The 27927-nt window shown below is 38.2% G+C and overlaps 3 protein-coding genes across 5 annotated transcripts in view; 2 read left to right on the plus strand and 1 right to left on the minus strand.

Annotated features, from left to right (window-relative positions):
• LOC149962113 (uncharacterized) overlaps window positions 1–5779 on the minus strand; it is a 6250-nt gene extending 471 nt beyond the window's left edge. The window contains exons 1-10 of one of the 2 annotated variants that reach the window (XM_090178571.1): window positions 5522–5779; window positions 5337–5435; window positions 5151–5226; window positions 4541–4655; window positions 4301–4485; window positions 4098–4232; window positions 3062–3223; window positions 2924–3002; window positions 2706–2785; window positions 1641–1808 (exon numbers count right to left, since the gene is read on the minus strand). In XM_090178571.1, coding sequence (XP_090034697.1) covers window positions 1641–1808; window positions 2706–2785; window positions 2924–3002; window positions 3062–3223; window positions 4098–4232; window positions 4301–4485; window positions 4541–4655; window positions 5151–5226; window positions 5337–5435; window positions 5522–5613 — 1191 coding nt within the window. In that variant the 5' untranslated portion in view covers window positions 5614–5779. Of the gene's footprint in view, window positions 1–1640; window positions 1809–2705; window positions 2795–2923; window positions 3003–3061; window positions 3224–4097; window positions 4233–4300; window positions 4486–4540; window positions 4656–5150; window positions 5227–5336; window positions 5436–5521 lie in introns of both variants that reach the window. The other variant, XM_090178562.1, reaches the window with a different exon arrangement.
• Window positions 5780–6209: 430 nt separating this feature from the next.
• Taz (tafazzin, phospholipid-lysophospholipid transacylase) lies at window positions 6210–9418 on the plus strand. 2 transcript variants are annotated; one of them, XM_090178586.1, is made up of 6 exons: window positions 7527–8056; window positions 8124–8252; window positions 8348–8605; window positions 8667–8782; window positions 8847–8924; window positions 8983–9418. In XM_090178586.1, the coding sequence occupies exons 1-6, from the start codon at window positions 7927–7929 to the stop codon at window positions 9067–9069; spliced, it is 798 nt and encodes a 265-aa protein (XP_090034712.1). In that variant the 5' UTR covers window positions 7527–7926; the 3' UTR covers window positions 9070–9418. The 2 variants fall into 2 exon arrangements, 1 of the variants encoding a protein (XP_090034712.1); XR_016481291.1 differs by lacking the exons at window positions 8348–8605; window positions 8667–8782; window positions 8847–8924; window positions 8983–9418 and having other exon boundaries at window positions 6210–8056; window positions 8124–8251.
• Window positions 9419–10200: 782 nt separating this feature from the next.
• On the plus strand, window positions 10201–27673 carry LOC149962115 (mannan-binding lectin serine protease 1-like). The gene is made up of 14 exons (XM_090178598.1): window positions 10201–10746; window positions 12923–12993; window positions 18074–18251; window positions 19813–19997; window positions 22085–22294; window positions 22360–22527; window positions 22595–22801; window positions 25143–25298; window positions 25353–25485; window positions 25557–25756; window positions 26185–26472; window positions 26539–26651; window positions 26723–27193; window positions 27398–27673. Exons 1-14 carry the CDS (start codon window positions 10658–10660, stop codon window positions 27614–27616), a joined length of 2688 nt encoding a protein of 895 aa, XP_090034724.1. The 5' UTR covers window positions 10201–10657; the 3' UTR covers window positions 27617–27673.
• The last annotated feature ends 254 nt before the right edge of the window (window positions 27674–27927 follow it).

A 27927-nucleotide genomic window follows, 5' to 3' on the forward strand; every position in this document is an offset into this window, starting at 1 on the left:
TTCATATTCATCAGAATCTATTCATTCTAATTTCGCAGTAGGAATGGTCTAATTTACCCCCGCGGAAAAAGTCGGAGAATTGCAAAAATTGGTCTAAAAGTCGGAGAATTGCAAAAATTGGTCTAAAAGTCGGGGAATTGCAAAAATTTATCTAAAAGTCGGGGAATTGCAAAAATTTATCTAAAAGTCGGGGAATTTGTAAAATTTGTCTAAAAGTCGGGGAGTTTCTAAAATTGGTCTGCAGGTCGGGGAGTTTCTAAAATTGGTCAAAGTCGGGGAGTTTCTAAAATTGGTCAAAGTCGGGGAGTTTCTAAAATTGGTCTGCAGGTCGGGGAATCTCTGCAGGTCGGGGAGTTTCTAAAATTGGTCAAAGTCGGGGAGTTTCTAAAATTGGTCAAAGTCGGGGAGCGAAATGGCCTTGTGAATACCGGGTCCCGGTGACAATTCGTGAATATACCGGAAATAGGTAATCCATGATTCAACGTTCCCAATTAATAATAATAATCAGCTAGGCTTATACCCTTGGCACCACCTTAGGCCTAAGTCATCGAGCGACTTTTAAAGCCATTAATTCAGGTGGCCGGGTTACAATGCGTAGGAGGGTGGTGGCAAGCCACGCGAGCCAACAGCTCCCTATACTAACTATTTTAATATTTAGCCCTATTTTTCAAACGGAAATGATTCCCCACGCCATCTACAGTATTTCTCCTACACTTTCTTACGCTTCAAACTCAGGATTTAAACTGTTAAAGCGTAACAAACCAAGGCTTAAGTAGTGTTCGTACGGGGTCAAAATAAAGTCGGGGTCGGGGTCGGGGTGGGTCTAACCCCGCGAAAAACCAGTCGGGGTCGGGGATGGAAAATTCTTTGTATTTATTAAGAATAGAAAAATTATAAAAATACCCCAATTTTACGATTTAAGATTAGATAGTGTATCTTGTGTAAGCCAGCCTCTGAGGCTAGGGACTATTAGTAATAGTCTTAGTCGATAGCTACGCCGCAAAATTGTCGTTTTCAAAACGAAAACATTTTCGATCTATCGAAATCTGGCAGCCTTGCCTGCCTTCCGGCCTGTATCTCCATACCGAAAATGGCCGACGATTACGCCGCCGAAAATATTTTACAAAACTGATCGGCGGCATTTTTTACCGTTATTTTGAATTATCGACTGGACTATAGTAAAAATAGATAAGATAGGTAGATTTTAAAATAGAGGTCTATAGCTTAGGCATTGTTATTGTTTAAATAAGTTGTTTTATAAATTCACAAGTTATTTACAAACGTTGTAACTTCACACTCCTTAGCTGAGACAGAGAGTCCGAAACAACGGCAATTATGAAACTAAAACTTAAAAAAGTGACTCAAGTCATAGTCAAGTGTCAAGCGAGAGCTACGTCAGCGGCATCAGCTGAAAATCATTCGGATCATTCTATTGTCGCCCACGAAAAAAGGGAGAGGAGGAACCTATCTATTTTATATTTTTAGGATTTAGCGGGGTGCGTCGGCGCGAAAATTTAAAATTACACTACGAAAACATAACCCCGAAAAATGGAAAACCCCGACTTGATTTGCGACAGTCGAGGTCGGGGTCCCCGTACGAACACTAGGCTTAAGTCGTTTTTCTTTGAGGAAAGGCTTACCAAATTTTTGAATTCTTCCAATTCCTCTTGCGCTACGGTGTTTTCTCTCCTCAAGAAATCGTTTTCTTGGCTTATAAACCTCCATTTTTCTTCCAACACGTCGATCTTAGTCAGCAATTTCGATTCGTTAACTTCAGCGCTTACAAGTTGTCGTTTTTGTTCCGACAACTTTTAAGAAGCGGACAAAATTTATTAGCCAAAGCTTAATTTCGTAAGATATCGACAAATAGGTGCTTCAATAATAACGATTCGGCTAATACGGCTGTAGACAGATTGTTATTTGACAAGGGTGGAGATAATTTCACAGGGAGTATGCCATTAGAGGTTGATTTTTAAATATTCGAAGATTTACCAGATGGCGCCAACCGTCTGAAACGTAGAAATTGTAATTTATCTAAAAAACTTGAAAAATATTCAATATTGTTTCTTTTCGTGTAAAGGTTTTCTCCAGATGAACTTTTGCTTTTAGTTTTTCAAATAACTTTGCTTAAAATAGTACCTAAATTAGATTTTTTCTAAAAAAATTAGGTATAATTGATTTATTTGCCGAATGTTTATAAAATTAGTAATAATTTATTCATGTGCCGATTTTCTAATAAATCAGTAATAATTTATTTATTTGACGGTGTCCGACTTTCTAAAAAAATTGTAATAATATAGTGGCCGATTTTCTGAAAAAATCGCTATAATATCATAGTCTTTGATAATAGTGGCCGATTTTCTGAAAAAAGTGTTAATTTAGTGCCCGAATTTCTAAAAAAAAAATAATTTATTGGCCGATTTTCTAAAAAAAAGTGTTAATTTAGTGGGCCGATTTTCTAAAAAAAAATAGTAATTATTTTGTGGCCGATTTTCAAACAAAATCGGACAATAAATTGTTACTAAAAAATAGTGATATTAATGTTTATTCCCTTCCTGCTAAAACGTTTAAACTGGCGCCATCTGGTAACATTTAAAAGGATTCAAGTCGAACCTTTAATGGCTTAATCCAAATGTTTATTATGAATAGTAGGGGGCGACTAAATGCGATGTTTTTATCGAAGCACCTATTCAGTGTATTCATACCTCGGTTTTCAAGGTGGCGTATTTTTCGGTGAGTTGTTTTAAGAAATTTCTGGCCGTATCGATCTCCGTTCTTGTTTTCACTGAAAAATCTAACCTCGGTATAATACGAGAATTTGCTTCGAGTCGGTTTAGACCCGAAATAAAACCACCTTTTCCGCCGATAGATGTCGCCATACTGTGGCGAAAAAGGTGGTTAAACGAATTTCCGTGTAGCGTACCCTTTTCAGCTTTCAGTTCCGCGATTTGTAGAGTCAAACTTTTGTTGCTTTCTTCCAACTTGTTCCGGGCGAAATTGTTCTACGCGGGAAAATACGCAAATTAGGACTATATGCAAATTAGATTTAAATTTTACTAACTTCCTCGATCTCGCTACGGATTTCTGTTAACATGGTTTCCTGCTCGCTGAATCTCTTCACTAACAGTTCATTTTCTTCGTAAATCTTAGCTCTCATGTGCTTCTCGTGCTCAGCTACTTGCTCAGCTTGTTTCAAGCGGTGTTTCAACTCCTTAACTTCTTTCTGTAAAGCCCAAGTGGTTTGGGAAAGTTTCAGCTTTCAGTTCCTGTTAGAGTTAGGTTTGACCTGAACTATAAGCAGGCTTAAGCTGAATTTTTTTAGCTTCTATTAAGTTGAACTAGGAAATTTTAAGCCGTAATAATTTCGGTCAATCTGAACTATAAAATTTTGAGCCCCTACTAATTTCATTCTATCTGAACTAGGAAATTTTAAGCCCCTACTAATTAAGGTCAAAATGAACTAGGAAATTTTAAGCCCCTACTAATTTCATTCTATCTGAACTAGGAAATTTTAAGCCCCTACTAATTTCATTCTATCTGAACTAGGAAATTTTATGCCCCTACTAATTTCATTCTATCTGAACTAGGAAATTTTAGGCCCTTACTAATTTCGGTCAATCTGAACTATAAAATTTTGAGCCCCTACTAATTTCATTCTATCTGAACTAGGAAATTTTAAGCCCCTACTAATTTCATTCTATCTGAACTAGGAAATTTTAGGCCCTTACTAATTTCGGTCAATCTGAACTAGGAATTTTTAAGCCCCTACTAATTAAGGTCAATATGAACTAGGAAATTTTAAGCCCCTACTAATTTCATTCTATCTGAACTAGGAAATTTTAGGCCCTTACTAATTTCGGTCAATCTGAACTATAAAATTTTGAGCCCCTACTAATTTCATTCTATCTGAACTAGGAAATTTTAAGCCCCTACTAATTTCATTCTATCTGAACTAGGAAATTTTAAGCCCCTACTAATTTCATTCTATCTGAACTAGGAAATTTTAAACCCCTAATCAGCAAGGTCAATCTGAACTAGGAAATTTTAATTTTAACTACTAATTTTGTTCAAGTTAAATGTTCGACCTCGCAACTCACGTTAAAATAATCCAATCGGAAGCGTTCTTGTCCAGAGCGATACCGTTCTAAGACCGTTTCCTGATCCTGAAACGCTTTCTGTAATTTCTCCAAATCCTTCGCGTTATTCTCTATTAACTGATCCAATTCTTCATTCTGTTATCAGACAACGAATTAAATACGAAACAATCTTATAAAACAATACGAGCAGAAATAACGCTTGCCTTTTCGTTCAGTTCCGTCAACTTGTTCTTCAAATCTTTAATTTCTTCCAAATACTCGTCAAGTTTTCCGTTCAGATCTTTATTCTTGTTCTCCATCTCTTTGATGATTTCGTTCTTGTTTTCTATGATCCTCTTGTTTTGCACGATTTCGTCCAAATACGCCTTCTTCTGATTCCCTTCCAGCTCTGTTACGTTGAAAATCTTGTAAATTAGCTTAATTTAATTTTAATTAAATCTTACCTCTCGTTTCTGCCATTTCCTTCATTAGTTTATTGTTATGGGTACTCAGCAAATCGATTTTAGTATTTTTCTGTTTAAGGTCCAGTCTTAAATTGTTTATTTCGTTTTTGCTGTCCTAAAATGAAAGAATATAAAGCCAAGGCTTATCAAGAAGCTTCTGTTTAAAGAGCGCGCCATCTTGTTGCGTTTAAGTTTAGTCACGGCCAACTTTGATCACGCGCTACAGCGGCCAACCCATTCGTTGAAGTTTCTATGAACAAAAGATTTTTGTATGGTTTGAGCGCCCCTAGCGGAATATTATTTTTATAATAGTTTTTGCATTGAAACCAATATAAAAAAATAGCGTGGCGCTGAACTCTTACATGTTATAGTAGAGTATATAGGGGGGAAATCCTTGCTCGCGTAATTATGACGAATGGGTTGCCCGTGGTTCAGTTCAGTTCAGATCTTTTCCCGCCCCGGGTAGGTCCCAGGCTTTGGTTTAAATTATAACCGATTCTGTCGCCATCTATCGGTACCTTTTACATTTAAATCTTTGCAAATAAAAATATAACCCATAGCTGCGTACACAAAATGAAGCAATAACTAAATATAATTTTAGTTAACTAACCGTTAATTGATGACGCAATAATTCGGCTTCACTATCATTGGCTTTAGCTTTCTCTGACTCTTCCATAACGGTTTTCGTAATTTTAAAGTTAAAGATTTTAATACGCAGATTAGTGTAACAAAAATCAAGAAACCTGAATACGTTCTTACTCATATTTAAATATACTTTTAAAATATTAAAGGATATAAATAATTAACTTCCAATTCCAAAAACTGTATCTGTTCATTGAGATTAATGAAGTAATCCTCTTCGATTTCAATAACATTTTCTTCGTGTAGCAAATTCCTATAATAATAATAATAATAGACAAAGGCTTATTGTAACTACGTAGCCCCTGTAAATTCGGCTAAACGCGGAGTTTAAAAGCTTACTGGTGGAAGTCCTTTCCAGGAGATGATGTAGTTTTGCGAGCGATTGGTATTTCGCTGTATTTAGCGGTTTTTCTTCTGACGCGGTTTAACATTTTTCCTTTTTCGCCGATCGGAGGCGTATTAAGGCTCGAAAACTATTTTTGCAAATTGATACTCTTAAGACGTTTAGGGCTAGTCTTACATTTATATTTTTACTTGTTTTTAACCTTACCGACTAGCACATTATTTAGTTACTGTGACTTAGAGTGACTAGTATATCGTTTCATCCACGCGAAAGGCGTAATTTTTTTTTAAATGATACTCAGACACGCGAAATTTACTGGAAAAGGAAGCATTTTTCGATGATTCATTTTTTCCGCGGAAGCAATAGAAGGGTTGCTATGGTGACTCGCCAATCAATATTATCGATTTTTCGGTATAGCGACACCTCCTAAGGTTTCCCATTTGACATTTTGACTCATTCGAAGCTTAAGCCTTTCGAAGTGTTTTTGAGGTTTATATATTTTCGCATTTACATTTAAATTTCTTTGTATTAGAAAATTATAAAGAAAAATCCACATTATTGAAGTAATGCAATCAAGGTTCAAATTTTTATACAAAGCCTATTTGTTGCCCTCGTGAAATCGTCTGAGACGTTCCGGCAGCACTTTTTCACTATTTTTCCGAAGTTCTTCCGTAAGGTCATAGATGGCGAAATGATCACCCCTAGGCTACGACGGCTTCCAAAAGCGCTGCAGATATTTATCCCCGGAAATGTCAAGTAACTGTCACGTGCGTACTTCGCGTTTCGATGTCTATCGCGCCTTCTAATTCTGACACTTATCAAAAAGAAAACGTGATAGTGTAAACGTATTAGGGCAAGCCGTCGCGGGAGTTATTCTTGGCATTTATGCAAATTGTCGTCATTTACCTTCGGGAAGGGTGACGGTACTATATTTATCCTAAATGGAAAAAATCTGCTACATTGGAAATGCCTTGCTGGACTATTCCGCTACATGTTCCTTCGCGACCGTGAAAAAGTATGGCCTAAAAATCGATGAAAATTGTGAATACACCGAAAAACAAACTGGTCTCATTGAGGAGATTGAAACCATGGACGATCTACATATAACGCCTGGTGGATCAGCTCAGAACTCTGCTAGGGTAACTCAATGGCTTCTAAAGCCAATAGTAGGTGAAAAATGTGTTGCGTTTATTGGTAGTATTGGCAAGGATCAGTTTGGGGAATTGCTATTGGAAAAAGTGAATGCAGTCGGAGTCAAAGCATTTTACGATATTGTTGAAACTGAGCCAACTGGCGTAACTGCTGGTCTAGTCACTGATGACAATAAACGAACATTATGTGCCCGATTAGGGGCTGCTAATGCATTTAATGCTAATTATTTAAAATCGCCCTTAATTGAAACCGTTCTGAATAGATGTCATATAATTTATGTAGAGGGTTATTTTTTAACCCACAACAAGAAAGCTGTTGTAGAGTTAGGGAAATTTTGCAAGGAGAAAAACAAACAGTTTGCCTTTAATTTATCTGGTGATTATATTTGTGATGAGCATTTTAAAGCTTTAATAGAAGTCCTACCCTATGTCGATATTTTGTTTGGTAATGATAGTGAAATGAAGGCCTTAGCTCGTCAAATTGATGGGAGTGTAACTAGTCTAGCTGCAATTGTTAAACTTATAGCCCAAACTGATTTTTCCCATGGAATCAAACCGAAGAGAACGGTGATAATGACATGCGGATCTGATTCAGTACTTGTTTGTAAAACTAATGGCCCAACTTGGCAGTATCCTGTTAAAAAAGTTGAGCATATTGAAGATACTATCGGTGCAGGGGATGCATTCGTTTCTGGTTATCTAGCGTCTTATATTGCTGGTGAAAAGACTATGGATGAACACATTAATTTTGCCATTGAAGTAGCTACAACCATTATTCAGAACCGGGGTTGTAGTTTTCCGCCCAACCCAGATAAGAATTTAATCAATTTGCTTAAAAATTTTGCTCATCCGTGAGCATTTATACCATATACACGCTACTTCGAATTTAGCATGCATTCTCTTAAAAGTATTTCTTGTGAAAATAAGTACTCTCTATTTTTACGCCAAATTACATCGCGTTTATTGTGTCATTGAAATTATAAGTGCTATTAAATTGACCATGGAACACTTAAAATGTTTTACTGTTTTATTAATTTTAAATGAAACCGGTTTATGTCCCGGGCTGCCCTAAATATTATGGGCGTGAATTGGTTTTAGCCAATGAAATTCGCGGAATTGCAGTATGCAAAATGGCCAAAGCTAGTGAGGGTATATTCGCCTTCCAAATTTCCTAGGTAGTTTTTAAGTTAAATTTTACTTAATATTATTAGATTTATAGTTAGGATATAGTATTAAATGATAATGCAAAGATGTATAATTTAAAAATGCCCGTTGAAACCAATTGGCCTATGCCAGATCTATCTAAACCGCACAAACTATGGAAAATGGGTTCAGCCTTGGTCATTCCCACTGTAGGAGTTCTAAGTAAAATTATGTCAGGTGAGACGAGGCTTACGTTTAATATGTAAAAAGTTTAATATTTTTATTTATAAATTTATATTTGTAGGCTGGCTTAATAAGTTAACAGTGCACAATCGCGAAGTATTAATTGACGCTATTGATAATCGTAAACCAGGTACTCCATTAATAACCGTAAGCAACCATCATTCTTGCTTAGATGATCCAGTATTGTGGGGTATGTGTATACTCTTTGCCAACGATGGCTAGAGCTATCTTTAATTTCTTTCCAATTAGGATTATGCAAATGCTAACGATATTATTGCCCGATAGGTATGTTGGATTGGCGTCACTTTTTTAACAACGCCGTTATGCGGTGGAGTGCCGCTGCTCACGATATTTGTTTCACAAATGGGCTTCACGCACGATTTTTTGCATTGGGTAAAACATTTCCAGTTGTCAGAGGTGAGGGAATTTACCAAGCTGGTATGGAATTTTGCCTAGAAAGGCTTAATGCTGGTTGTTGGGTCCATTTCTTCCCTGAGGGTCGAGTTAATGAAAATCATGATCCTAATTTAAGACTTAAATGGGGTAAGCACTTAAGCTCTCGTTCATTTCCAAGTTAAGTGAAATTTAATAGATAGTGTTGTAGGTATTGGCCGCCTGATTGCGGAATGCTCAGAAACTCCTATAGTTATTCCTTTCTTCCATATGGGAATGGACGATGTATTACCAAACCAATATCCATATATTCCTCGATTTGGAAACGTATGTTTTTTACTTCTCAATTTGATTTCTTGAATTAAATTTAAAAGGAAATAAATTTATGTAGGCTATAACGATATTGATTGGGGATCCAATTGATTTCGAAACATTGAGGAAAAAATTTCAGGAAGAAGTAGTCGCAGCTGTAAGGTTTTTTTTTTAACTGTGTTATTTAAAGTATTTCATTATCCTTTGATTTTTAGATGGATAAGCGCAAAATGATAACTGATACTATTCAAGAAGAGTTAATTAGGTTACGGCTTCGCACGGAAGAGCTTCATAACTTATAATATAAAAAAATTTAAATTAGCTTTTAAAAGATTTTAAAAAAATATAAAATTATATTAATCTCGGCTCGTGAAAAAAACGAGGAACGAAAACCTTCCAAAAACGCTTAAAACTCAGTACAAATCAAATTAAGGTTTGTTTTATTGACAGATATTAACCAATTTTTATATGAATTCTTTACAGGATCAAAGCAATTTAGCTATAATACACGCCCTTTTCACAATATATTAGTTTGAATTGTAATTTTTCCATCTTTGAAAAATACTGAAGTTTACTACTACGTATAAGAATATTAAGTATTTATTTACTGGGAGATTTCATCAATAAAGCCGAAATTTACGAAATTTCTTATATTACTCGTTAGATGTCACTGTTTATTTGTAACATTATACTCATACATGTAGATGGCGTTTGTTTCGATGACGTTGCTTTTGGGCGCGAAATTTAAATGTTCCGTGTAAGAAGGCTTTAAACCTCTTAAAAACCATTGCATCACAGTTTCTAAAAAACTTAATTAATACAGATTAATAGCATCAGATTTTTCAAAAAAAAATTATTATTACAGATTATTATAAATTTAATTTTTTTGCAATAAAATCCGTTTCACTTTCACTACAGCCAACTTCGATTAGTTTATCGAAATTGGCTATACGTCTGTAAATATGTTTAGAGTAACACTATGATCGCGATAAAAATTATCGTTTTACGACCTAAACAAGCGTTTCAATTTCGTCGAAACTTTTAAAAATAAAACTTTTCACAAGTGTGTTTTAAAACAAATAAGTGGGTCAAGTTCCATCGCGTCCTAGAAATCATTGCATCCTAGTATCCAAGGCTTAGCTGAAAACCCCGAAACAAGTAAATTAAAAACCAAGAAAACGTACATATTTTAGAAGCGTTAAACTCATTATCTATGGTTCGCTGTATTTCTAAACACGTTCAAATCGGCCCCAAAAAACATCTCCCCGGATTTAAGTTATTCTAAGTACTACGCAGCAGGTAATATTAATTAGAAATACTTCGCGTTTCCGTTGGGTGGCGCATATTTTAGTGACGTAAACATTTTCTCGTGGAAAAGTCGTTAATAAATGAACACCGCTACCACCCCCCCTCCCAAAATCCTGTTTCACATTTCAGAAGCTGTAAAATTGAAACTCCCTTAGGCTTTTTTTTCCCTCCACAAACTCGTCCTTCGCGATAACTTAGGTTTTCTATATTAAGATAATTTTCCCCTCATTTGGCGAACTAGTCGTCGGAAACCGCGTTCCCCGTGATTAGATTAATTTTATAATAAGTAAAGACTAGAGGATGCACCCCACGTTAAACCGGCGCACCCAATTAGTGTTATTTTGAAACTTACCGATTGGTAATAACCCCTGTTACGTCACTACGGGATTTCTACCGAAAATTTCGTTCGGGGGAGAGCGCGATCTAGCAACGTTTTTATCGACGATTCATTCATAGTAAACTGTTCGACGTTTTTGCGACCATGTTCCTCGAAGAAGTTTTATACGAAATAGGATAATATTTTAATTTATAATTTTTTTTTCGTGTAAATTTTTTTTAATTACTTGTCAGAGTTGTTGAAATATGTTATTTTTAAAATCGTCGTTTTTAAGTCGCGTGTTATTTGCGGTGATTTTTGTGTCCTGTTTGTGGGATCTTCGTAGTTGTTTGAAGTAAGTGTACTCTTCATTGTATTTTCTTGATAATTTACTAAAACGCATGAGTGACTTGTACCGGCGATCAAGAGGTTTTTGAAGGTCAATGTCGGTAAAAATAAGAAATCTTTTGTTCCAAGCTTTTTTTTTTTGCCTTGTTTACAGGGTTCTTTTATTATTAATTTGTATATATAAATGCCGACCTTTATTAAATGCATTCATTATGAATAATATGAATATTTTGTACATTGACGAAAATTTCAAAATTGCTTCCTTGAAAGTTATTTCTCATAGTTATTTTACCTCAATTCAAAGAATTAGCTTGTAATTTACGATGTCATCAATTTCTTCATTTGACGTTACTTAACAGGAAATTCAAAACGTATTTTTTAATGACCAACGATTTTAGGCGTTTATATCCTATTGGTTAATTAAGATTATATATTTGTAATTTTTGTAACTGAATCAAAGTCTCTTCAAAAAATGTTTTAGGTGCTTTACTCTTTAGATTGTTCGTTTTTTAGCCGTACCATAAAATTAATGCAGATCTAGGAGGGGGGGGGGGCGGTTAAAGGGAGTATAAAGTGTTTCGCACGAATGTACCACGTTAACGCAGTTAATTCTTAAGCAGAACACCAGAATCTTCTTGAACCAATCAACTTCCACCGTGGAGAAATAAACTGTAGGTTCTAGATTGCACATGATATAAGGCCCACTATCTTAAGCTCTAAAGTTTTTACGCTTTGTATTTAACTCTCGGTAGGAGCAATTTTAAGTGTGATTCGGGTCCCATAATGTGCCCGTTAAGCCCAGACACGCTCGTCGAGAGCGTGCCCGGGCCTTGGTTAAACAATTTTTCCGGGCCTCGTGAAAGCCATTGTTATTGGAGATAGTCGGAAGTAGGGTACAGGGTTGCCACACGTTCAGGGAATTCAATTTTATCTTGACACTTAATAATTAGCTAGGCTAATACCCTTGGCGCCACCTTAGGCCCAAGTCATCAAGCGACTTAGAATGCCATTAATTCAGGTGGCCGGGTTATAATGCGTACGAGGGTGGTGGCAAGCCCTTCACGCCACGCGAGCCAACAGCTCCCTACACTCACTATTCCCGTTAACCTCTACAAGTTTTTATGGAAGGGGAAACCGAAGAACTCAGGGGAAAACTCCTTTAATCAGGGCGTAGATAACTTGCAAACTCAACGCGGAAAGAGTGGTTCCGAGCTTTCACCCAGTAAAAAGTAAAATATAAAATTAAATAAAATTTGGCTCAAAGTTTGGGGGCAATCCTGGGGTCCGTAGTAAGGCCAAATACCGGCCTAGGTTATATACAGGGTGTTTCAAAAGGTTATGGAGAAATTTTAGGGGGTGAGTTGAGAAGTATGCCTGTTTTTCCCCCACTTTCCTACGATGAGTTAAAAGAGTGCCAGAAAGCTTCAAAGTGTGGCCTAATAGCCCCTGGAAGTGGGCTGCAACAAGCGCAAAACCCAAGCAGCAGGGAAACGCGAACATTAGGGTTTCGGTTAGTGTGATAGGTAAAAAAGGACTTTGAAAACAAATCGAGGTAACCAGCGTAAAAAAAGGAAATTTAAACAATATTTAAAGTCCCTGCTGCTTTGTTTTGCGCTTTTTGCAGCCTACTTCCAGGGGCTAGTAGGCCACACTTTGAAGCTCTCTGGCGCTACTTTCACTCATCGTAATAAAATGAAAAAAAAACAGGCATACTTCTCAACTCACCCCCTACAACTTCTTAAAAATTTGGCATAACCTTTTGAAACACCCTGTATAGCCGCTTCCCTAATTTCTCGTCAGGCCTGATCTCAGAGAAACGTTCTCCCATAGACACTTCATATCACAAAATCAATCAATGCCGATTGCACTTTCAACTCCCTTTAAAAATTACAAAATTCAAGGAAGTCCTTATTGAACGCTTTAAAAACAAAATTCAACTTAATTGTTTCAAAACCCAAAACATTCATATGGGTGAATAATAATAATAATAATAAATAATAATCAGCTAGGGTAATACCCAAGGCACCACCTTAGGCCTAAGTCATCTAGCGACTTATGCCTTTAAACAGTGGCCGGGTTACAATGCGTAGGAGGGTGGTAGCAAGCCTTACATGCCACGCGAGCCAACAGCTCCCTACACTAACTATTAACGTTAACCTCAACAAGTTTTAACACATTTTCAGATATAAACGTAAATTTACTCGTGAGGAAACAGCCAAAATACCGAAGAGACTAATTAGACAAGTCACTACAGGTAATTACGTTCTTCTTACGATTAAGCTCAGACTATGCAATTTTATTGCTTCCAATTAGTGGTTCATGTCCGATATACAAGCCAATAGGCGCTTAAATAAATCATCCTCCGAGGAAATCGCCAAGAAGTAATACTTCCGAGCAGGGGCGTAGGAACCGGGAGGGGCAGGGGGGGGGCAATGCCCCTCCCTAGAATTTTGCTGGGAGGGGCAACTAATGTTATTGCCCCCTCCAACCTTTGGTCAGTTGAAATCTTCAAAAGGCTCAAGTTATCATTTTATAAGCATATACAGTTTATAGAACCTCAACTGTGTTTAAATTTCAGTCTTTTCCCGCCAATTTACATAGTAGTAACAAGTACACACGCATTCGGAGAAGCTACACTCCATTAAAAATTAAAAACCATTCTCCAGACCCCTTTTCGTTTATCTTTGCCCCCTCCAACTTCTAGAACGTTCCTACGCCCCTGTTTCCGAGAGCCTGGACCTGCAAGTCACTGTTTATATAATGCTTGTTAAAGTAATGTAAACCTTTCTCCTTTACGACGGCAACAAGCGTTCCACATGGCGTTCCCTTTTAACCAGGTAGCTTTTTCGACATATTAAGGCTTGGAAACAACACGATGTTCTGTTTACAGGTGAAAAGTTTCCATTATTTCCACCAGCACTATATAAACAATATCTTGCGGGTCCTGGCTCTCGGAAATATTACTTCTTGGCGATTTCCTTGGAGGATGATTTACTTAAGCGCCTATTAGACGCTTTGTGATTTATCGTTGGCTTAGCAGACTAAATTTCAATAGATCAACTATTGTCCACACGTTTTGGGGTTCTCCAATAAGGTTATTTATTTTAATTTTTCATAACCGCCATATTCTAATTCGATTAATTTTAGTAGTCAAATACCGTGACCAGTGCCTTATGTCCAACTCTGGTTTCCATGCATTTATTTTAGGATTAGGCTTCGAGCTTAATCAAATTGACTAGTGGGCCCCCAGATTTAGATTAATTTTAGTAGTCAAATGCCGTGACTAGTGCCTTATGTCCAACTCAGGTTTCCATGCATTTATTTTAGGATTAGGCTTCGAGCTTAATCAAATTGACTAGTGGGCCCCCAGATTTCGATTAATTTTAGTAGTCAAATACCGTGACCAGTGCCTTATGTCCAACTCAGGTTTCCATGCATTTATTTTAGGATTAGGCTTCGAGCTTAATCAAATTGACTAGTTGGCCCCCAGATTTCGATTAATTTTAGTAGTCAAATACCGTGACTAGTGCCTTATGTCCAACTCAGGTTTCCATGCACTTATTTTAGGATTAGGCTTCGAGCTTAATCAAATTGACTAGTGGCCCCCCAGATTTCGATTAATTTTAGTAGTCAAATGCCGTGACTAGTGCCTTATGTCCAACTCAGGTTTCCATGCATTTATTTTAGGATTAGGCTTCGAGCTTAATCAAATTGACTAGTGGGCCCCCAGATTTCGATTAATTTTAGTAGTCAAATACCGTGACCAGTGCCTTATGTCCAACTCAGGTTTCCATGCATTTATTTTAGGATTAGGCTTCGAGCTTAATCAAATTGACTAGTTGGCCCCCAGATTTCGATTAATTTTAGTAGTCAAATACCGTGACCAGTGCCTTATGTCCAACTCAGGTTTCCATGCATTAATTTAGGATTAGGCTTCGAGCTTAATCAAATTGACTAGTTGGCCCCCAGATTTCGATTAATTTTAGTAGTCAAATACCGTGACCAGTGCCTTATGTCCAACTCAGGTTTCCATGCATTTATTTTAGGATTAGGCTTCGAGCTTAATCAAATTGACTAGTTGGCCCCCAGATTTCGATTAATTTTAGTAGTCAAATACCGTGACTAGTGCCTTATGTCCAACTCAGGTTTCCATGCATTAATTTAGGATTAGGCTTCGAGCTTAATCAAATTTACTAGTGGGCCCCCAGATTTCGATTAATTTTAGTAGTCAAATACCGTGACTAGTGCCTTATGTCCAACTCAGGTTTCCATCCATTAATTTAGGATTAGGCTTCGAGCTTAATCAAATTGACTAGTGGCCCCCCAGATTTCGATTAATTTTAGTAGTCAAATACCGTGACTAGTGCCTTATGTCCAACTCAGGTTTCCATGCATTAATTTAGGATTAGGCTTCGAGCTTAATCAAATTGACTAGTGGGCCCCCAGATTTCGATTAATTTTAGTAGTCAAATACCGTGACTAGTGCCTTATGTCCAACTCAGGTTTCCATGCACTTATTTTAGGATTAGGCTTCGAGCTTAATCAAATTGACTAGTGGCCCCCCAGATTTCGATTAATTTTAGTAGTCAAATGCCGTGACTAGTGCCTTATGTCCAACTCAGGTTTCCATGCATTTATTTTAGGATTAGGCTTCGAGCTTAATCAAATTGACTAGTGGGCCCCCAGATTTCGATTAATTTTAGTAGTCAAATACCGTGACCAGTGCCTTATGTCCAACTCAGGTTTCCATGCATTTATTTTAGGATTAGGCTTCGAGCTTAATCAAATTGACTAGTTGGCCCCCAGATTTCGATTAATTTTAGTAGTCAAATACCGTGACCAGTGCCTTATGTCCAACTCAGGTTTCCATGCATTAATTTAGGATTAGGCTTCGAGCTTAATCAAATTGACTAGTGGGCCCCCAGATTTAGATTAATTTTAGTAGTCAAATACCGTGACTAGTGCCTTATGTCCAACTCAGGTTTCCATGCACTTATTTTAGGATTAGGCTTCGAGCTTAATCAAATTGACTAGTGGGCCCCCAGATTTCGATTAATTTTAGTAGTCAAATACCGTGACCAGTGCCTTATGTCCAACTCAGGTTTCCATGCATTTATTTTAGGATTAGGCTTCGAGCTTAATCAAATTGACTAGTTGGCCCCCAGATTTCGATTAATTTTAGTAGTCAAATACCGTGACCAGTGCCTTATGTCCAACTCAGGTTTCCATGCATTTATTTTAGGATTAGGCTTCGAGCTTAATCAAATTGACTAGTGGGCCCCCAGATTTCGATTAATTTTAGTAGTCAAATACCGTGACTAGTGCCTTATGTCCAACTCAGGTTTCCATGCATTTATTTTAGGATTAGGCTTCGAGCTTAATCAAATTGACTAGTGGCCCCCCAGATTTCGATTCATTTTAGTAGTCAAATACCGTGACCAGTGCCTTATGTCCAACTCAGGTTTCCATGCATTTATTTTAGGATTAGGCTTCGAGCTTAATCAAATTGACTAGTTGGCCACCAGATTTCGATTAATTTTAGTAGTCAAATACCGTGACCAGTGCCTTATGTCCAACTCAGGTTTCCATGCATTAATTTAGGATTAGGCTTCGAGCTTAATCAAATTGACTAGTGGGCCCCCAGATTTCGATTAATTTTAGTAGTCAAATACCGTGACTAGTGCCTTATGTCCAACTCAGGTTTCCATGCACTTATTTTAGGATTAGGCTTCGAGCTTAATCAAATTGACTAGTGGGCCACCAGATTTCGATTAATTTTAGTAGTCAAATACCGTGACCAGTGCCTTATGTCCAACTCAGGTTTCCATGCATTAATTTAGGATTAGGCTTCGAGCTTAATCAAATTGACTAGTGGGCCCCCAGATTTCGATTAAATTTAGTAGTCAAATACCGTGACTAGTGCCTTATGTCCAACTCAGGTTTCCATGCACTTATTTTAGGATTAGGCTTCGAGCTTAATCAAATTGACTAGTGGGCCACCAGATTTCGATTAATTTTAGTAGTCAAATACCGTGACCAGTGCCTTATGTCCAACTCAGGTTTCCATGCATTAATTTAGGATTAGGCTTCGAGCTTAATCAAATTGACTAGTGGGGCCCCCAGATTTCGATTCATTTTAGTAGTCAAATACCGTGACTAGTGCCTTATGTCCAACTCAGGTTTCCATGCATTTATTTTAGGATTAGGCTTCGAGCTTAATCAAATTGACTAGTGGGCCCCCAGATTTAGATTAATTTTAGTAGTCAAATGCCGTGACTAGTGCCTTATGTCCAACCCTGGTTTCCATGCATTTATTTTAGGATTAGGCTTCGAGCTTGAGAATATAGCGCCATCTGCCTTAATATCCGTCAACTAAATATGTGAAGAAATAGCAGACGACTTTTGAATTTCAATAATTTTCGGTTGAAACTTTCAAACGAGCCTGACAGCTTTCATATATTCAATTTAAAACTCGATCGGTAGGCGGCGATACTTTTGACCAAAATTTTAACTACGCATGAAGCTTATTATAAACAATTTTCGGCCACCCTGTTTTCATCATTGGCTTCCAAAATCCGCCATTTGGAGTAAATAGGAATAACGTCCATTTCATTAAATGGATATCTCAAAAGATTTCAAACCTAAGAATCAGTCACCTACCCGTAAACCCTGTGTAGTTCGCACTGCTTATTTCTTACCCACTTAAGTTGGTTTCCAAACTAATTCTTCTTTAAAAATTGTATATTCTGTAAAGCTCTTTATTTTCTAGCCATAGAAACTATAATACAAAATTTCCTTCTCAAACCTCTGTGAAGTGTAAACGTATTTTACATGTACGTAATACTACTTCTGTAGTTAAAGCAACTGTTGGCTCTATAATTGCCAATAAACTCATTGTTATTAGAGAAAAAAAGATTTTACTGGAGAGCGTGGTGCCATCTATTAATGCCAAAGGAATCTAAAATTCAAAATAGCGAAACGATAACGTCGTCAGAGAACCATTGTAGAGTATTATAATTAGACGAATTATACTCTACTTAGTGGACTTTCACCTAAATTATATATCCCATATAAAATAAATTGTTAAAAATTACTACAATTTAAGTTATTGTCAAATATAAAAACGAGCCAATCAACGCGATGGGTGAAAATGTAGCTTAAGAATCTGGTTTTGATGTCGACGCTAGCGACATCTGTTGAAAAAAGAGCTAGTACACGTCGAGCCGACACTTGCTTTAACGCAAAATTGTCGGTCAATTATCGGTTTCTATGGCGACCATAGTAAATGACGTTTAAGTTTAACAATTTTTAATATGATTTTTTTTACAATATAGTCGAAGAATGCGGTGGTAATTTCACCGTCAGTGGTTTTGGTGGTAAATTGCAAAGCCCAAATTACCCAAGCTCCTATGGCAGCGACCTGGATTGTCAATGGCGTTTGACGGCAGCGCGAGAAGGTGGAATCGTTTTGCACATCAATGAATTGCACATAGAAGCGTGGGCCAACTGCAGGTATTATCTCTATGCATTGTTCCTGCTTAAACCCCATTTTCATGCTCGCTGGTAGCGGATAAAAATCGTCAAAATTCGCTTCCGCCACTCGCAAGCGTGAAAATAAAGCTAAAATATCTGTTTGAAACAGATCGACGCGGAAAGTAAAAAAGTGTATAGCTGAAGCGGATTTTGTCGATTTTTACCCGCTACCAGCGAGCATGAAAATGGGGCTTTAGACTGTGAAAATTGGGATTAATATCATCTGCTAATAATAATACCTTCGCAATATTCATAGCAAAAGCAACTTCGTAATTACATTCAGGCGATCTCTAGAGTCGTTGTTTTTTGGCAGACAAGAGTTTCTAGAATCTCAATAGTTTCGATAATTTATAGTTCAGCAATTATTCTAGAGATGGCGCCACGATTACGGTTGCCGCGTGCTAGTCGCTAAGATGCTAGTATTGTCTTACTCTTTTGCGCCATGGCAACGTGATAAAATAGGTTGAATCCGAAAGTAACTTCTTGTCATAACATGGACTTATTAAGGCACAGGGATATTCCGGTTTGGTAGAATTTCTCTGTTTCACTCAAAACGTTTGCTAATGGCGCTTAAAGGAACACGAGAGAGCAGACGACGTTAATGCATAAAGATATTCCGCTCTAGCGGCAAGATGGTGCAACACGGGACACAAGTAGATGAATTTCTTTCCCCGTTTTTCGCCCATGCGCAGATATACTTTTGCACTTTCTTGCCGCTAGAGCGTCATAACGTTTTTACATTTTTACCGAGGAATATGCTTATTGTAAGAGCAGCCACCGATTAGAAAGCGCGACTTATAACTATGGGGTTTAAGCTACTTCCACCATAGGAGACCGGGTGAAAGGTTATCACCTTCCTTTTTTATTAGATAATGAAAAAGCTATTGAGTTGTGAAAAACATAGTTGGTTGCCATGACAAAACGAATGGCCATTGAAATTTTTCCCTTTCGGAGCTTTCAAGGTACATGAAGGTCTAACCCCCGAGTCGTGTTCCTTTAAGCTCGGGACTAGGGAGAGTGGGAATGAGCAGTAGCGCATGCACGTTTTTTAGGAACCTTGGGTTAAGAGAATGATGGAACAGACGACGTTGTGACGTAGGACGGTAGGAGACGTTGGTCTTCACAAGAGGGGGTTGATAATTTTTAGCCACTGACTTCCGGAATTGACCTATTTGCCATTTAATCTGCTATATCCTTTACGACAAAATTTACAAGAGTAAATCGTTCCTAAGCAAAGATGTTAGATAGTTCTATGATTATAACAAGAAACGTAATAGACGCTAGCATAAACTCTATTCATGTCTTATTCAACTTGTTAAAAAGTTCCACGCGCGTCTTGATATTTTAGCGTAAACGGGCGCGTGCTCCCTGAAATATAAAAAAAGCACGAGCCTTTTAAGCTAAAATATTAAAGAGCGCGTGGAACATTTTAACAAGTTGAACAAGACATTAATAATTTATGCTAGCGCCTATTAAACGTCTTCGATAAAAATATTAATGCGTTCCGAAAACAAATTTGTAATATGAAACTTATTTTCAGCTATGATTATCTGGATATCTACTCCGGGTCAACGACAGACGACCTTTTGCTGAGGAGACTGTGTGGCAAAATTGAAGATTACTCAATCGTTATCAATTCGACGGAGGTTCTCCTGGTTTTGACGACAGACTCGACCTTTGAAGAAAAGGGATTCGAGATTGAATTTCATCTAGCCACTAATCCCAGTAAGATCTCACTTCAGAATAGTTATGCAGCATGACCTTGAATTTGATCATATATAACATAATTAGTGAGCTATAAAAGCATTTTCTTTAATGAAACCTTTTTCACGGGATATGATGTAAATTAGGTCGCTTCCGCCTCCGTGACGAAAAACGCGTCATCTGCTTAAAGGGAGTATGACAAAAATTTAAAAATCCATTGAGTTGGGAATATTAATCTAGAGATCCAATCAAATCTGCTCCCCGCGAAACAAGTTTTAGAAAATTACGAATATGCCGTCTGCTCTAAAATGACGAGAAAACGTTATCATATGACCCGTGGCGCCATCCATTATTTTTGAAAAAACAATCTTTTTGCCGGAAAACGCGTTTTATTTGAACGAACCATTGAGAGATAGACGGCGCCACGGGTAGAATGATAAAGTTTTCTCGTCATTAAAACTTGTTTCGCGAAATATTGAAATCCGACGTTTTGATTGGACCTCTAGATTAATATTCCCAAATCAATTCTCGCTACCACTTGTTTGTCAATGTAACTAGCGCCAATCATCCCTAGCTTCTGTTAAACCTGGTGGCAGAAACGTTCAATTCGTTGATCCACCATAAATATCGAAGTTCTGATTACCTTAACGTAACTAGCGCCAATCAGCCCTAGCTGCTGTTAAACCTGGTGGCAGAAAGGTGAAATTTGTTGATCCACCATAAACATGGAAGTTCATGTAGATTTTTTGAAACGACGCATGGGTGTGCGCTGAAAATTCGCTTGCGAGCTTTGTGTGCATCCGACTTTACTGATGGGAAACGGAAGATAGTGAAGAATTCCTCGCGCGTTTCTAACTTTAACAATATAGCTCGTGCCTCACGATAACGTGATTTCGTTTCCATGGTAACCTTTACAAAAGCGCAAGGATTATAAGAATTTTTGCATTTTTCGGTCCTCTTATTGTATTTTCCGTGTGAAAAAAGATCTCGTGTTATATAGATGCATATTTACGAGTGCTGATGAGTAATTATGTTACATATGCTTGGATTTAAGGCATGACAATGCTTTTGAAACGCCATCTAGTGGTGGCGGAAATTCTTCTTTAATATTCTCCTTTTATCTTGGGTAATTCCTATTTCCGACAAGCGGTGCGCCATCTGTGTTGGGATTAAACAAATGTACACGATTTTATAATAAAGTAAACACCGATTCTGATGACGGGGCTAAGGCGGCCCTTAAGTTAAAGGGGAACGGCCAAGCTTTTCCAAATATCGCCTTATTTGCATATCAAAAGATCAACAAGACGTTCAATATACTTACACGTACCTTATTTTGCCTTGAAAAATATTTTTTGGCCTAAAAAGTTGAAACGCTAAATAATGCCAAGAATTTGGGTTTGAATTTTCGCCGCCATCTTAAGGTGTATCGCCAGAGCCAGCAGGACCTTAGTGAGCGATTTGCGAACTATCCTAACTTTTAAAATCACGCAATTTAGGCTTAGGTCTCGTATAACTGGAACGCACTGCGCGTGCCAATCAAATCTTTCGCGTCTTCAGCTGCAGCGCGCGCTTTTATGTAGTTTTTCTGTTTCACCGATTTCTCGCAGCGGACGTGCGCTTTTCAATATCCCGAAATTTCTTTATTTATTAAAAATTAACCGCTTAATATTTTTTGATGCGGTTTTCGCCATAAATTTTAGTTTTTATCGGGCTATAGGGCTATCTAACTGGTTAAAGCGTGACCGTTCCCCTTTAAGAGTCTTAACCAACAGGTGATCGCATCGCCATCGCTACTCCCAGACTTTATTCCTCCAAACATTGAGGTGGACAGTGGTAAAGCAGACGTTAATAGTTTTTGCTCATTCGCTATTCTTAAATTCGACTTTATAAATAATGATACTGGCGTTTTAATATAATTTTTTCATCGTTTGCTTACATTTTAAATAATTTTATTTAAGACACAACGTTCTTACGACTTTTTAATTTGTCTGTAGCAGACGCTAAATCACAGGCGCTACCTCAAAGAAGCTAGCACCGTTACGCCACCTAGACTCGTTTCGGTCGCGAATAAGAATATATTATTTATTATATTATTTTTTGAAATTTAGAAAATCATTGTGATCAAAGATTAACAGCATCGGAAGGAACTATAACCAGTCCAGGATTTCCTGAAACCTATCCCATAAAATCCGATTGCCTCACTTTAATCACGGTCCCCGAAAACGAAGTGGTTTACCTCACCTTCGACGTGCTCAAATTAGAAGCAGACGAAAAATGCACCTACGATTATTGCGTCATCTACGACGGACCCACAGAAGGTAAAGCGTACGTGTATTCTATGGCCAAATGGTCAATTTGATTAAAATGATTATAATTGTTACAGAATCTCCGTTATTGGGTCGTTATTGCACCAGTGAGTCAGCCATAACCCTAAAATCTACCAACAATACGGTTTTGGTTCACTTCCATTCTGACGACATTCTCAGCGAACAGGGGTTCCTTCTCAAATATTCCACTGAAGGTTTTGTGGGCAAGAGTGGAAATATTGGAGGCGAGTACGACATCTACTGCCTGAAATCTAAACTGTCATTCAACGTGTGTTCTCACTTTTCTGTTAGATTGTGGCTGGAACCAGACAGATAATGGCGGCGTTATTACCAGCCCGAAGTACCCTGAGAACTACCCCAGCAATTCGCGATGTAAAATCAACATTATGGCGCCCGAGAACTATCTCGTTAATTTCACTTTCACTGATCTCAATTTGGAACCGGACAGTAATTGCTCGTACGACAACATTGTTATACAAGAAGGCGACTCTAGTCCAGGTAATTTGGCCTTCATATCATACCAAAGCTTGAATTGACGGTCAGTCATAGAATTAGAGATAAGGAACGGCAGGTTCAGGACCAAAGAACCCAGCCTCTTCCCTTCTTTGCTAAGACATTGGCCTTCTCTTTACCATAAAACCCCAAGGGCCAGGAACTCAATAGAGCTGAACTTTATTGTTGGTGCTTAGCCCCGAGAGGAGATTCAAACAGCTATAAACCAGTTTTTAAGAGATCTGAAACTGGTTGAGAGACTTTAGGGTCGCTTGACTATCCGAATAAATTTGGATAACCTTACCATGAAGCTTCTTTTGAAGACAAAAGTCAACACAGAAGCAAATGGCGGCAATTTCCGCCTGAAAAAACGCTAGCATAAACAACAAGGCTTTCGAAGAAGTCGAGATTGCTAGTAAGACAATACATTCCCGAACCTGAGCTGGGCCAGAGTGGGTTTTAGACCCATCGGTAAACCAGACGATTTCTCCTCTGGCCCCGAGGGTTTTGTGATTAGACCACTCCGTACGGCTTGGAAAATAAGTATTGAAAGGCTTACTAAAATGTAATTTAGTAGCCGTAATACCCATTACGAAGACAGGTAACGGACTAGAAATTTCCTGGTAAATCTTGGTGTGGCTATTATCCCAAATATTTGCCCATCAGCAACCATTCTGGTTGCGCCTATAGGCTCCCATAATAGCAGCTTCCTCTATGAAAAGATGAAGAGGAAGAATGTTCAAGATAATTTCTAGAGAAGCACTTGGGGCTGTTCTCATAGCTCCGGTGATGCTGACACAAGCCAGCCTTTGAAGGGTGCGCAGATAACTCTGCACAGTTTTAATTCGGACTCTAGGCCACCAGACCACTACAGCATAAGAGAGCAATGATCATGATGTACAGCCAGTTAGTTAGTCACATTAGGACCAAGCCCCCATGACCTTCTAACTGCACTTCTGGTTCTCCAAAGTAACATCTTAGCTTTCTTAACTATAGAGTCAAGGTGAGGCTTCCGCGTTAGTTTGCTGTCAAGAATAACACAAAGGTACTTTCGCTCAAGAGAATCCCAAATAAGGAGATATCATTAAAAGAGTTTTGCATCCTTTTACGAGTAAAAGGAACAAGAACCGTTTTATTAAGAAAAACCGTGAGATCAACTTCCCTGCACCAGCAGTCCACTGATGCAAGGGCCCTTCTCACTAAATCACTATTAGTGTTGGGGAACTTTCCCGTGAAGATGATGGCGATATCGTCAGCAAAGCCGAAGTAGCGGCATCCATCTCTGTTTAGCCTCACCAATAGTTCATCCACAACCAGGCACCACAGCAAAGGTTAAAGAACACCACCTTGCGGGCAGCCACGGCTGGTGCCGACCATAAGGGATTCACCAAGCAGTGAAGATACCACCACACGATTTGTCAGCATAGCATTGACCCAAAGACACAAAGTGTCATTAATGCCGAAGCGCTTTGCAGCCTTCATGATGACTGCGCTAGACACTTTATCAAAAGCGCCCTCAATATCAAGGAAAACCGCTAAAGCTATTTCCTTAAAGTTAATAGCCCTTTCAATGCAATTAGTTATGCCATGGAGGGCAGTCTTCAGTAGATTTGTCTTTTTGGTAGGCATACGGAGCCGTCACAGGCATTTGGGAAATAACCTCCCCCCTAATATAATTGTCCACCAATTTTTCCAAAACCTTTAGAAAAAAGCAGGTCAAACTGATTGGCCTAAAGGCCTTAGCCTCGATATAGTTAGATTTCCTTGGCTTCGGAATGAAGATCACAATAGAAAGTTTGCAGATGCTTGGTATATAACCAAGAGCCATACAAGCCCTATAGATTCATCCGGCCCCGGAGACTAATAGTGCTTAAACGATTTTACAGCCCAAATAAGTCTGGAATGCTTAACTGGAAATTTTTTCGCCACCGCCCAATCTTACCTTTTGGTACGTGTAATCCTAATGGGAGGGGGATCGGAATCAGTACTGCTCGTAATTCTTGAGTCAGGAAAGTGAACATCTAACATATGAGTTAGTCTCCTTACCCGACGAATAATGACTGCCATCTTTCAACTTAATAGTGTCAAGATGTTTAGTCTTATCGTTGGCCATAATTTTCATTAACTTGGCCGTACTTTGAATATCAGCGATATTCTCACCGAAATTACTCCACGAGTCCCTCTTTGCGGATGGCCTTATGGTAGGCAGTGAGGGTATGCTTATAAGCAACCCATTCACCTGACCTTTTAGCTTTGTTAAAAAACCTCCTAGTTTCTTTGCGAAGTCTACCAATCTCATGATTGGACATGCGCGTTACATATTTAAATTTTATATTGTATCCGTTAGATGAAAAAACATTACGTGTTCTATGTGGCACTCTCCAAACTGCTGTGGCATTTTCAAGTACAACCAACAATGTCCTTTTCACCTTCATGAGTGACGGATTCTCAGAGTTCAGTGGCTTTAGGATGAGATACGCCTTTGTTGAAGACCCTTCCAAAGGTAAACAATGAATAAACAAACCAAATTTTGTTTTAACACACTTTTATTATCCAGTAAAACCTAAAGATGTAGCGCCCATAAACATGGAAGATGTATTTGTACACATATCACCGAATGCCACTGTGGTGGAAGACAAACGGCACGCTATTATCTGTATACCACGCAGTCCCACAGCCACAATCAAATGGTATGATCAGCTAATAACTGCATAGCTGTAAAGCCAAGTAGAAATTAATTTAATTTGTCTTACGCTATAAGGTATAAGGACAATGAGTACCTCAACAAAGACTCTCTGAAGTCCGGACTTAAATTAATTAGTCAAACGACGCTTGAAATCCCGAAAATGACCAGCGACCACGTTGGGAAATATACTTGTACCATAGTTTCTACCGAAGAATCGGCTGTTAACGCCACAATATGGATTGGCATGAGTTTCAAAAATGACGAATGCGATATTAGTGAGTACTTTCACTACTTTAGAATGGGGTACGTCAAGTTAACATGGAAATTTTTTAATTTTAAGAACACGATCTTGTAAGAAAATATATTCACAATCGTGTCAATTTGGTAGTGGTGTATGTCCGCTGATAATCTGAAATGTTAAGCCTTGGAAAATTTTAATTGACTTCATTAATTTTGTTTAATTTTATCCAAAACGTTAATTTTAACCAGAATGTCATCATTGATTCTTGTTCAGAACTACCTGACACAATCTTACAAATCTTGCATTGATTTCCATACTTTTTACTAAGGGATTTTAAATTCCACAGTGCAAGATGTCTTGTCAACTTGAAATACTTCTGCCGGCCAACATTTTTTAAACTATTACATTTTGCTTTTGAAGAAAAAACAATTTGCCAACGACTATAAACGTTTTGATTTTCAGTTTTTCGAGACCTACCCTATGACGTCACGGTGACGGAGCAAATTGAGTTTAAGCTGATAGAGTGCAGTTCTCCGACACCGAACGTCAGCATCTCTTGGGAAAAGGATGGTGTACCGTTGATTTCCAGCGACAAGTTTAGTTTCTTACCCAAAGGGCATTTGGCCCTAGATAAGTTAGTGCCAGCTGATGCTGGGTTTTACACTTGTATTGCCAAAGATAATATTCGAAATTGCGAAAGGAGGGAAGCGGCCATTGTTACCGTTAAGCCTTTGCAGAAAATTGAAGATAGTAAGTTGAATATCTGGTATCCACCATAATGTAGGAAAGAATTGTGTATTAAAGTACATTTTACAGTTTGTGGCTCACCCAAGAAGGGACATCCAGGTGGGAAGGACACTAAGAATAAATCGAACAGCGGAAGGATTGTTGGAGGAAGTGACGCTGAAAAGGGGGCGTTTCCATGGCAAGTAAGTCGCGCTCATTTAAAACTACGCGATGGTAAGAATTTATTACAATGGTTTTCAAACCGATATCGTAGGTTATGTTATGGGATCCAAAGCAGAAAACATTCTGTGGTGGCGTTCTGCTCAATGAAAGGTGGTTCGTATCAGCGGCTCACTGTTTCACGACAAAACGAGCCACCGAAATCAGCTGGAAACAAGTTCGAATTAGACTTGGAAAATTAGATCAATCAGAGATCGAAGCTGAAGAATTTTCCACAATGATGGGAGACATTGTCATTCACCCTAGTTTTAATCTCAAAACATTTGACAATGATCTGGCCCTGGTACGGTTCAAGGATGCTATCACCTTCACCGACTACATTCTCCCCGTTTGCCTGGGTACTCCCAAATTTATCGAGGACAACTTTTTCTCCAAAGAAAATCAACTGGGTTTCGTGACTGGTTGGGGAAAACTCACTCAAAGCGGCGGAGTCCCTAGAATTCTCAAGGAAATTCAACTTCCAATGGTCAAAAGATCGATCTGCGAAAGCTCTACGACTAATCAGGTTATTGTCATTCGTTTTTGTACTACCCTACTGGTTTCGCGTAGAATTATGTTAAGGGCCAACTTGTTTTGTTTGGAAAGTATATATAAGTACACTTGGAATCCTTGAAGAACATTTGCATTAGCAGGACCATGCGAATGAACCTTTAGACATTCCAAGATAATTCCCTTTACTTATTAAAAGTGGTGTATGTGTACAATATAGGTGACGAGGAACATGTTTTGCGCTGGATATGCTCAAGAAGTTGTGGGCGATTCTTGTCAAGGGGACAGCGGTGGTCCTTTTGTCACGGAGCACGAGTCCCGGTGGTATTTATCAGGTCTTGTCAGTTGGGGGGAAGGCTGTGCCCAGAGAGGGAAATATGGATTCTATGCCAAAGTCAATAACTATCACAACTGGATTAAAGAAATCATATCTACATAATTCTTCAATCTGGATTATTTTTATGTAAAATAAACCGTTATTTTTATTAAAAAAAAACATTTTGTAGCTATTTACATCATATTAAGCTAGTTACAATAATAATAATAATAGTTAAGTTAACAGCCAAGGCCCCACCTTAGGCCTAAGTCATCGCACCGCCATCTATCGCCTTTAAAAGTAACTATTAGGATGATACTTTTAGCAACAGACTGAGGGAAAACCTAACCTGATGTCATAGGTCACTGAGTGCTATCCAGTGGCTTGCCCTAGTTTGTGTGGGCCACTAGTCTTAAGCCTCATACTCCGTCAAT

The sequence above is a fragment of the Leiobunum rupestre genome, chromosome 1 (genome assembly GCF_980474605.1).
Source record: "Leiobunum rupestre chromosome 1, qqLeiRupe1.1.hap1, whole genome shotgun sequence".
NCBI classification, from domain to species: Eukaryota; Metazoa; Arthropoda; class Arachnida; order Opiliones; family Sclerosomatidae; genus Leiobunum; species Leiobunum rupestre.